At 35.7% G+C, this 12,360-nt stretch overlaps 1 protein-coding gene across 1 annotated transcript in view; it reads left to right on the forward strand.

The window, feature by feature from the left end:
* Cubn (cubilin) overlaps nt 1–12,360 on the forward strand; it is a 281,227-nt gene that overhangs the window by 209,865 nt on the left and 59,002 nt on the right. Inside the window, exons 55-56 of the mRNA XM_047520823.1 lie at nt 6,941–7,097; nt 8,568–8,717. Coding sequence (XP_047376779.1) covers nt 6,941–7,097; nt 8,568–8,717 — 307 coding nt within the window. The remainder of the gene's footprint in view (nt 1–6,940; nt 7,098–8,567; nt 8,718–12,360) is intronic.

A 12,360-nucleotide genomic window follows, 5' to 3' on the forward strand; every position in this document is an offset into this window, starting at 1 on the left:
GGACCTTGTGCATGCAAGGCAAGCACTCTACCAACTGAGCTATATCCCCAACTCTAGAAGTAGCTTTAATTGTCAATGTTATCATTTCATATCATCTCTGGAATTGTGTTTTATACCTCATTGATTCATACTTCCCATTTAAATTAAAATCTAATACTTATAGAAAGCAGATGCATAATAAATCACATTTAATATATACTTTTCCTAATTGCTTTTTTCATGAGACAAGTGAACTCTCTTCTCATAAAATGAGTCAATATCTTGGGTACAAACTGAAGAAAAGCCTTGTGAGTTCTCCAGTTGTAAAAATGAAATCTGAAAATGACATGGATTCATTCCTTTTCTAGAGAGAAGTCTCTTTGGTGTCATGATGCAAGTCCAACACCAGTGGCAAATGAGATCAGTTGGGGACCTTGTTAATATAATTGCTAGAGGAAGCATTCTTATTTTCCTGGGTGGTCTAAGACTACTGCCTCTACCAAGAGAGGGCTATATGTATGGAAAGAACTAGTAAAGGAATGTGGTAAAAGCGAGCAGCCAGATGTGGGTAGGCCCTTGTGCCTATGAGCCCAATACTCTACTCCCCACTGCAGAGACACAAGGGCAGATGGACAGAATGGACCACTGTCCAAGAAACCTTTGTCTCCACAAGCCAGAAAGACTGTTACCCCACCCAAAGACATTTGGTCATCTGGGAGCCATACATCAGGAAATTGTACTAGACCCTTATGCTTCGGTTGAGGAACACATGGAAACCCAAACAGATAAAATACCCTCTACCTACTCAGGTAGCCCTTGGTGCCCCAGCAGCACCCAATAAACCAAGCAAACCAAAATTACACTACAAAGATTATGAAAATTGAAGAGCCATTGGAACCATAGCCCATAGAATATGCAATATTGCATACTAAACGTAAACAGATATAAATAAGATCCAGAATCTTTTAACATAATAAAGAAAGGGTTCAGGATACAATGAAAAAGAACCCATCATAATAATAATGAAGAACAACATCACAATTTGAGTGAGAAAAGACAAGTGATACCAGCACACAAGTAAATCAGATGTTGAAATTATATGGCAAGGATGTCATAAAAATACTTAAGCAACAACTGACGAGTTCTCTTGAAACAACAAAGAGAGTTTCAGTAAAGAAACAATAGTTACAATTAAGGATTAAATGGCAATTATAGAATTGAAAAGTTCAACAATAGAAACAACTTACTGGTAGGTTCAATAGCAAAGAGAAGTTTACAGAGAATAAAATCAATGAGTTTGGAGACAAAAAAAACATAATTCACCCCATCTGAACAATAAAGAGAAAATAGACTTAAAAAAACATGAACAAATCCTTAGAGACTCATGAACAATAAATATCAACTGGTCCAACATTCCTATCACTGGAGTGCCACTAAGAGAGAAGAGAATACAGTTGAAAGACAAGACATAATGAAGTGCTAAAATGAAAGAATGGCCACTTTTGATTTAATATCTGGAAAACTATTCCTCAGGAATAAAGGAAAAACAAAAACTTGTCATATAAAGGAAAATGGAAAGAAATTATTTCTAGGGGACCTCCCACTAAAGACTGTCTAATGGAAGGCCTTCCAACAAAATGAAATGATACAAGAAGTAATCTTGTAGGTTCAGGAAGGAAAAAAGGACATGTGAAGAGAAGAAATGTGTACCTATACTGAATACAATGAAAAACTGATAAGGTAAAGGGACCTAAATGGAGTTCACATGACCACGCTTCACTCAAAGTGGTCCAATGTGGAGGCCAATTGTTAAAATTCAATTGTTAAAATCACATGTGTATGTTGAAATACCAGGAACAATAAGAACTACCAAAATTATATAAAGAGATATACACAGAAACACTGTTCTTCAAATCCCTAGGAAGTCAAGAAACAGTAGTAAACAGAAAGCAAACAATAAAACGTCACATATAGTACAAACATATATCAGCATTTTAATTGTAAATAGCTTAGTAGCACCAATCTAAATACAGGGATTACTGGAGTCAAGACATGGCCCAAGTGATCATAAATACAACTCAAATTCTACCACATAGTTAGGTCAAAGGTGAAAAATAGAAAAAGATGCACTATGCAAACATTTATCAAAAAAGCAGTAGCTGTATCATTACCTGATAAAGTAGACTTTGGAGTATAGAAAATTATTATAGAAAAAGAGGAATCCCCCATAATAACATAATCAATCCACCTGGAAGATATAATGGTTCTAAATATGTATGCACCAAACAACAGAGCAACAAAATACATAAAGCAATACCTGATAGAACTGTGATGAGAAGTACACAGGTCTTCAGTATAGTTAAGGAGTTCAACACTTTCCTATTAGCAATTGCTAGAACAATGGAACAGATACTTAGCAAAGATACGGAAGAATCAACCAATCCTATGTAATTGACCTACATAGATTAAGCCACAGAATAACAGAATACATATTAGTTGCTCTTGGCACTTACTGTTGGTCTACCACATACTGAAGCATCAAAAAAAAAACCCTCAAAAATTAAAGAATTGAAATAAAACATTTTATCTGGTCATATTACAATCAAACTAAAGAGCAATAACAAAACTAATATCTTGTGAGCAGCAGAACTCAGCGGGAAGAACTGACATACCACGTGTCAGAACAGTCAAATAAAACCAGCAAAAGTGAATGGAAACTATCAAGCCTTTAATAATTTACTGCAAAAGACCATACGGGCAGAAGTGCTATTTTCCCCAGTCTTATTCTTCACAGAACAGCACCTGATAAGGTGCTGATGTGCTATAAGCACATCAGTGGTCAAGCACAGCTGTGGGGATTTGTCTCATTACCGAGTGAGACTCCAAATAGAGATGGAGAAGTTCTGAACACTGAGTCAGAGTGGAGAAAAATGCTTTGAAGTCTGACCCTTCCCATGATGAAAGAGGGCTTTGCAAATGTGACTAGAAAGGCTTTAGCTGGGGGCCCTCAAAAAAAGACTCCATTCATTGAAGGTGCCCAGGCTAGGAATAAAGATATGTGTAAAAATGTAGCTGATCACAGAAGCCTGAATCCTAGACTGCAACTCCTTTCTGAGACTGCAGTGTGTTGGCTGTGTGAGAAGTCTTGTGTGAGAAGGGTACCAGTGAGACCTGGCAAGTAAAACTTTTATAGTTCCCTAAGGCCAGGCCTGAAAATTTATTCTTGGCAAGGAGCTGAGCTCCTGAAATCTCTGAACACATGGATAGCAAACACTCTTAAATAATACATGTGTCAAAGAGAAAGTCTGAAAGAAAAAATTTAAAATACATAGAACAAAATAAAAATAATAAGAACTATCAAAATATGTGCATTATGGCTAAAGCTGTACTGAAAGGCAAATTCATAGCAGTCAAAGCTTATGCTGGAAATAAGCAAGGTCTAAAATCAGTCACCTAAGATCTTACTTCAAGTAACTAGAGAAGAAAAAGTAAAATAAATCCAAAACCAATTGAAGGAAGGAAATAAAGATGAAAACACATTAATGAACTTGAAAATAGGAATGCAGTTGAAAAAAATCAAGGGGATAAAAAGCTATTTCTTCAAAAAGATCAATGAAATTGATAAACCTGGAGCAAGTCTGACAAAAATAAACAGTGAAACTCACACATGACTACTATCAAAGAGGAATGAAATATCACTAAAATGTTTCAGTCATTATAAAGGAGTTTAGAGAATTCTATGAACAATTTTACATTCATAAATTAAACAACTTAGGGTACATAAACCAATTCTTTTCAAACCACTGCATAACAAACTTTCACAAGTTTGGTGGTTTTAAACAACAGAAACGTAATCTCCCACAATTCTGGAAAACAGAAGTTCAAAATAAAGGTGTTGGCTCCTTCCAAAGATTCTGTGGGATAATTCATGCCTGCCTCTTCACCTCTGGTGACTCCAGGTGTTCCTTGGCTCATGGTCACATCATTCCAATCTCTGTTTCTGTGGTCTCCTTGTCTCTTCCCCTTCTCTGTGGGTCTCTCATCTTATCTCTTATTAGAGCCTTGTAGTTGGATTTAAGGCCCTTTTGGATCATTCGGACTGATCTCCTTATCTCAAGATCCTTAATTGAATCACATCTACATTTCCAAAGAAGTAACAATCATAGGTTCTGGTGATTAGGATATGGACACATATTTTAGGAAATGCTGTTTAGCCCATGATAAGCACAAACTCCCAAAATTCATGTGTATGAAAAAGATAATTCAAATAGCTCAATGCCTACTGAAGGAATTGAACTGTAATTTTAAAACTCCTGAGAAAAATATATCCAGAAATGGTTTCACTAGAAAATTCTACCAACTGAAGAATTTCTTCAAAAAAAAAAAAATAGAAGAGGAAAAGACATTTCTCAATTTATTTTATGAGTTGAGAATTGCCCTGAAACCAAAAGTAGATATAGTTAAAAAAAAAAAGATTAAGAGGAAATACAATTTAATTACAGACTGATGTTTCTTATGAACTTCCAAATGTTCTTAAAATTTTTATTTTGCAAACTAAATTCAATGTATGAAAAGAATTAAGACATGAGAAAATAGGATTTATTCCTAATATATAGATTAGTTCAAAACACTGGAAAATTGATCAATTCATTTGACCACATCCACACACCAAAGAAGAAAAATTAAAGGCTTATATCATATTGCTACAGAATAAAAAAATTGACAAATTAAGCACAGGTTTGTAATAAAACTACCAGAAAACTAGGACTAGATGGGAATAGCCTCAATTTGATTAAAAGCTTCTTACAAAAAACCTGCAGTTAATATCATTCTCAGAGGTAAAAGACTGAGAATCTGTCAGGAAAAAGGTCAAATGTTCATTTTCACCATTTTATACAACATAACACTAGAGTTCTAGATCCTTCAAGGAGGAAAGAAATAGAAATTTTAAGAAGGACTGATTGGAAAAGAAGAAATAAAAATGTCACTGTGACAGGTGACATGATTGTCTTCAAGGAAAACATTTAGGCGGTATTTTGAAATGGCAATATGTAAGAACTGGGAGGACAGATAGCCAGAGGTTAGACAGACTTCTGATCTGGGGTATGAGAGTCAATTGTGTGTAGTTATAGAAAGGCAAATCTAGTTCTCCTCGTGGTCTTGAAACTACCATATCTTGAAAGTGGTTGTATATAACTTAATATACACACACAAGTACAGGTAGGAAATTGAGTATGACTGGTGGGTTGTATCCATGTCAATAACTGGTTGTGATATTACAATATAGTTTTGAAAGATGTCAATATTGAGGGAATTGAGAAAGATGTAAAAGGTATTTCCAGGCATTATATTTTATAGATCTATGTTAATCCATAATTATGTAAATAAGCATTTATTTACATTGATAAAATGTAACCTGCAGCAAGACTGATTACATAAAACTGTAAGAAAAGTCAGAAAGTTTTTGATCTATTGACAATTTAGTAACATCCTGTAGATTCAAGATAGTTTTGAGGAATCCGAGGTCATACAGTCAATGAAACAAGTCCTTGACTGACAAGCCAGCAGAGAATATTTAATAATTCTTTACCATCTTCATCATCATTATTAAAATTACATCCTTGGGCCAAAGGGTAAAGATGTCAGATTCATAATTAATGATTTCAGAAAAGTGTAAGCATTTGAAAATTCTCAAAATTGTTCATTTAAAGAATTTCGAGTCTCTTATGAAAAAATTTAGCTCTTTTGTCTAGTTAGTACTGTTTGAAAATAATAATGCATACAGAGCTAACTTTCTCTAAGTTATGCTCATAATTTTATAATATGTGAATAAAAAACTATATACTGTTGCCCTAGATAGTTAATTAAGAGGGGGAAAAAACTTAAAGGAGTCATTCCATAAATTAGGGGTGTTTTGGTAAAATGTATTTTTACTTTTTTTTTTTTTTTTTTTTTTTTTTGGTCTTAGGCATTGAGCAGAATATCTGCACTTTTGTTCTCATTAGCTATGGTTCCAGGCACCTATTATATCTAATAAATAGCTAGTGTAATTTGTCTGGAAGTAAGATGACTAACAGCTGGATACCAGTATTTGAAAATCATTTGAAATGATATGGCTTTAAAGAACCAAAAAATATTAAATTGGTGCTATGAATGGGTGCTATTTTACATTTCTTCCCATGGACTGATCTACAAATTGAAATCTTTTTTATGACTTAATATCTTATGGCTCTTTTTGAGGACTATTCTCAAAAGATAAGATTTTGGAATGAATAATTTTGTATAATTTGATATGAAGACAATGTTGAGTAGTGAAGTGAGTCTAATCCATAGCCAATTATCTTCTTGGGCCAGATAATTCTTATTTGTGTGTGTTGGGGGCAGTTATGGGGAGTTGTCCTGTGCCCTAAGGGATGTTTTATCAATATCCTGGCTCCTCCCCACTAGGTACTACGCTCACACACCAAATGTTATCATCAGAAATGCCTCCAAACATTGTGAAACATCTTTGGGGAAACTCAACCTCAGTTAGATAAGGTTGATTGAAAGTTAAGAGAAAACTAGATAGTGATTGATTTCCTTTTAAAATCACTGCCCAACTACACAAAAATAAACAATCTCCTTAGAGGAGTCAGAATGGAGTGGAGTATTTTTTTTTTTTAGTTGTTGATAAACCTTTATTTTATTTATTTATATGCGGTGCTAAGGATCAAACCCAGTGCTTTACACATGCTAGGCAAGCGCTCTGCCACTGAGCTATAACCCCAGATCCCTGGAGTGGAGTATTTTAAAAACAGCTTAAAAAAACTATTTCTCAAAAGAAAATATTGCGGATTTGCACAATTGATTTACTATTGTTTCTCTGTAGATACCTGAGTGTCATTATTTTTTGAGCCTAAGCACATTAAGACATTGATGGGGGAAACTGCAGACTCTTAAGTCATGTTTATGATCCTGCTAGGTGTGGACAGGAACTACGGAGACCAACAATGCCCTGTTGGCCACTGGCTGTGGGAATGTGGCTCCCAGTTCCATCATCACACCAAGAAACACCTTCAGGGTCGTCTTCCAATCTCAGGAGGAGCCAGCCCCTGGGTTCTCTGCATCTTTCGTAAGCCGTAAGTAGCACTGAAAATCAAATCCAGAGGTTATGTAAAGAGTGGGGGGCTGCACAGGCAGCCTAGGGAAATGGTGGGAAGACTATGCCAGGGGTGGCTTGAATGAGGGGGTCCACGGGGAGGAGCATGGGTGAGTCACCTAATCCTGAAGGAACACCCTTCCTTTAAAATTCAGTGAGACTACAACTGAATTCAACAGTAGGTCAATTGAGAAACTGTGTAAAAGACATGAGTGCTACTAGCCAAATTCTAAAATCAAGCCTAAAATCCAAAGTGAGCCTGTATTTGGTAGAAGCTCAGTTGACTGGTAATCAGACATCCATGGGGGTACTTTGGTTGCCTGCTTCAAAATCATTTGTGGGGCTAGAAGAGCATACAGATTCTTGGGCATCACCCTAGACCTGCCTGAACTGAGAATTTCCACAGGCAGGGGGCGTCCATGTTTGATCTTTATCCAGAGGCCTCTTGTGTCTGTCAACTTTGAGATCTACTTTCTTGGGGGTTCTCCCTTCCTCGCTGGGTATGTGGGTCTGCTTCTCTGACTACTAATGGGACCTGCAGTAGTCTTCAAGTCTGAGAAGTAACGGGGCTGCCAATTGGCTGAAATGATTAAATCAAATAGCTATTAATTGCAAACCCCTATTCAGGAAAAAAAAAAAATCCAGAAGAGGAATTAAAGAGACTCATAGTAAACAAGTATTTCTGACATGGATAGAATGAAGATGGTGGAAAGGATGTCATGAAAGGCAACTCTGGACCTAAGGACAGGTCTTCAGATGGTTGGTGATATGGTGCCTATGTGCACAATTGAGTGCTTTTTAATAACCATTTAAAAGAATACAGGTATTTTTGTACTTAATCTGTTAAGGAGCGATATGAATTAACTAGTTATTGATTATATGAAAACTAAATGCTATTTTAATAGTAAAAATGCTTTTTTTCTGTATTTCTGACCCAAGGATTCATGCGAGAAGTTCGTGAGAATTGCGATTAGTAAATTTTACTGTTTTTTAAAAACATTAGCATTATTCTTATGGCTGGGTTACAATAGTAACAAAAATAACAATTCTCTAATTAGGCATTTCCCAAAAACATTAAACGCACAAAGCTCTCCTCAGTTGCAAATCACTTTCAACAGTTTTCTTTATCTATGTGAACTACGTTCAATCTTTAACAACCTCCTTTTAAAAAAAAAAAACCTCAATATTAAGGAATTTACAGTGTATATGTGATAAAAATTCTACTAAACACCTAAAATTCTGCACATTTTCTAAAAAAAGTGTTCTCTTTTTGCATGTGTGTTTATTTTTAAATAAAATTTTCATGCTCTTAGTTATTATTTCTTCCATTTAGAATCTCCCAAGACACTGTCTCTAGAGAATTTGTGAAATGACATCTTTCCTTTGCTGATAAAATAGCAAATAGATTTGAGAACAAATGTGCTCATAATGCCTTTTTGCTCCCACATAGGATGTGGACGTAATTTCACTGGGCCTACAGGTTACATCATTTCTCCCAACTTCCCAAGGCAGTACGACAACAACATGAATTGCACTTACATCATAGTGGCTGGTTCTCAGTCTCTGGTCGTCTTGACGTTTGTGTCTTTCCACTTGGAAGGTTAGTGTATCCGTTTTGAAAAACATAAGTAATTTTAATTGAATAAAAACTGTATGCATAAGGTATACAACATGAGGTTGGAATATCTGTATGCATTGTGGAATGTCTAGGTCAAGGTTGATAACGTATTGCACTACTGATCAGTTTGGGGTGATGAGAACATTTAAAATTTCCTCTCAGCAATTTAAAGCAAACAATACATTGTTATTAATTATAATCACCATGTCCTTACAATAGATTTCCTAAAATTATTCCTCATACCCAGAAAGTGAAATTGTGTATCCTTCGTTCAATATCTCACCATTCCTCTTCCCCCAGAATCTGGTAACCACTGTTCCACTCTATGTCTGTGAATTCAGCTTTTGGGGATTTCACTAGAAGTGAGATCATGCGTGTCTTTCTATACCTGGCTCATTTCACTGAACATAATGTCTTCCAGGTTCATCCTTGTTGTCAAAAGGTCAGGGTTTCCTTCTTTTTAAAGTCTGAATAATATTTCATTGTGCACACATTTTCTTTCTTTTCTGGTATTAGGGATCTAGCCCAGGGCCTTACACATGCTAGGCAAGTGCTCTGCCAATCAGCCATACCTGCAGCATCCGCATTTTCTTTAGCCATTCATCCACTGATGGACCCAGGTTGTTTCCATGTCTTGGCTATCATGAATAATGCTGTCATCAACAGGGAAGAATAAAAATATCTCTTCCAATATACTGATTTCATTTCTTTTGGCTACAGAACCAGAAGTAGAGCTTCTTACATTTCCACCAATCGTATAAAAGTGTCTCATTTTCTCTGTGTTCTCCCAACATTTATCTTTTTAAATATATTTTTAGTTGTAGATGGACACAAAACCTTTATTTCATTTATTTATTTTTTTATGTGATACTGAGGATTGAACCCAGTGCCTCACACGTGCGTGCTAGGTGAGCCTTGTACCACTAAGTCACAACCCCATCCCCCAACATTTATCTTTTGATAATAACCATGGATGAAAGGCAGATTTATTCTTAAGCAAATTACAAAAAATTCTTAAGAAATTAATGAGGAGTAGGTAGAAGCAGAGACTCTCTAAATCACCATTTGAATAACTATATAAATAATATTACAGAGTAGATTTCATGTAAATGTGAATAAAGAGCCAATTTTAAAAAAATTCTATATATTTATTTCATCTAAAAGTGTAAAAATAGTGTAAGAACTTTAAGGACATATGTATCACATAAATTTCTTAGAGAAGATAAGTCTGAAATGTGTTACATATTACCATAGCTTTTAATTTATTCATTTGCATTTATTCTCTACATTCTATACACATTCACATTCATGCACATATTACAAACTAACCAAAGGGGAACTGTCTTTTGAGTCAATATAGGTGTTTAATAAATATTGAAATGAGTGAGTGAGTTAATAAGATTAACATCTGTGGTTTGCTTCTAGCAAATATTACCATTGGATACCCTTTCCTCTCATTTCTCTTTATGAACTCCTAGTCCTTATTCCAGAGTGTTGAAGTTCCTACCCACAAGTTCAATTATACAAAGACTCTTTCTTTCCTTTTTTTATGTCCTCAACTTTTCCTATATCTCTGTAGCTTTATTTTTCTGCATGTGCTTGCTAAAATATGCCAAATATAAATTCATATTTTTCATTGTAAGCAGGTAAAATACGTCTTAGCTTTTGCTGCTGCAGAATCTCAGTAATGTAAAAAGATGCTTTTCATGATTCATAAAGTATCAAGGGAGGATAAAATAGTTTATATAAGATGATCCAATTTCTATTTTAAGTAACATACATGTGAATAAAATCTGTAAAACTGTGAAATAGTACTTTAAGCATTATCACTGTGTGATAGATTTATGGTTGATTTTTTATTTTCTTTTTAATAATATTCATATTTTTATAACTAGGAGAAGTTATTTTCATAACACAAAACAGATGACTCATGTTTTGCATATGCTTTTATTCTCATTGAATTAGATAAACATGAGAATGTCGTATGCAATATCATTTGGACTCAAAAGAAGAGACACTAGTAAATATACTTTAATGCCACAAAATCACTGCTGATATCAATGGCATGGGTATCACTATAAGGAGCCCTATACCCACCTTAAAAGGTAGTCTCTGAGTTTAGTAACCAGGGCAGGATAATGGGATAACACAGTGGAAATCCCGAGATGGTGCAATGGGAAAGAGCACAGCATCTTAGGAGTTTTAAGGCCAGGACAGCCACTTACCACATGATTTTGCATAAATCATCTTCTTTTTCTGATAACTGCTCAGCTTTTAGATACACACGTACGGTCATGCACCACATAATGATTTTTCAGTTGATGATGGATTGTGTATGACAGTCTATACTGATATATCACCTAGTGACATTGTAACCATTTAGTTTGTTTAGTGTATTCACACTCCTTGATATTTGCACACAGACACAACCACCTAACAACACGTAGCTCTGAGTCTGTTTCCCCATTGTTAAGAGACATGACTATATCACAAATAGTAGCTGTGAGGTCAGATAATGCCAGATCAAAGTAATTGCTACTTCCTCTAATGGATATAATAATCCACATCCACTTGAAGAGATGAATTTTTTGGTAATATCATATCCTTATGATAATGTCTTTTGACATTTCCAGTGTTACAAGTACTCAGCATTTTCAAACTGCTAAGTGGATAATGCCTAGCTATAGATTAATTGAATTAGGATGATTCTCTAAAAGAGCATCATTAATCAAATTTATTTTATAATTAGATTATTATCACTGGCCATATCAGTGATGACATTTATTGAATGCCATCAACAATGATGGAGATTCATTAGCTACTGCAAAAATAACCTTTCCCCAGCCCTTCAAAAACGAGCCTGAGGGATTCGTGTGCACTTTTATTGTGATAAAACTGACAATTGCTCTCAAGGAAGGTCATGGCTTTGTGGAAGGAGCACAGGCTCTCCCAACTGCTACAGACCATAGGAACTGATTCTGAGAAATGCTGTCTAAGCATTTCTGAGTCACAGAAAACCACTCTTGGCTGGTAGAGATGAGGGTCCTAGATCTGTGGTCTTGGTGGACCATTTGTAGAGACATGTTTACAGCTGTTTGAGGAAGTAGCTCTAAGATGGTGGCTGGCTTTGGGCCAAGAGGTGGCGCATAATTAGTGTTAACATGGCATGATCTCTCATGACCTTTTGCCTGATTGGTTGATGTCTCTTCTGCACTCATGGTCAACACATGTTCCTCATTCTTTCTCACTTGGTACCGTGGCGTGTGCTCCAATCGTGCTACTTAACCCTAAGCTGATTGGCTGTCTTAGTGTATATAAGACATTCTCTTCCTCTGAGAAGAAGCACCTTCCTCTAAGAAGAAAGCAAGCACCTCTGAGAAAAAATAAAGAAGTTGTTCATTCCCAGTCCGCCTCCAATTCTTTCCCGTAGTCTGGTTGCTGCAGGCCGCAACACCATTAGCCCAAAAGATAGAACTGGTAAAGAGAAGATGATGGGCAATCTCAGGCTCCAAATGCCATGAGGAGCACCCTTGTCCTTACACGTGTCAATTTAACACCAGCAACTGGATAGGGTGGGTTTTATTGTTCAAGTAAATAAACTGATTCTCCCGCCACATTGGTGTTT

The sequence above is a fragment of the Sciurus carolinensis genome, chromosome 12 (genome assembly GCF_902686445.1).
Source record: "Sciurus carolinensis chromosome 12, mSciCar1.2, whole genome shotgun sequence".
Lineage (NCBI taxonomy): Eukaryota > Metazoa > Chordata > Mammalia > Rodentia > Sciuridae > Sciurus > Sciurus carolinensis.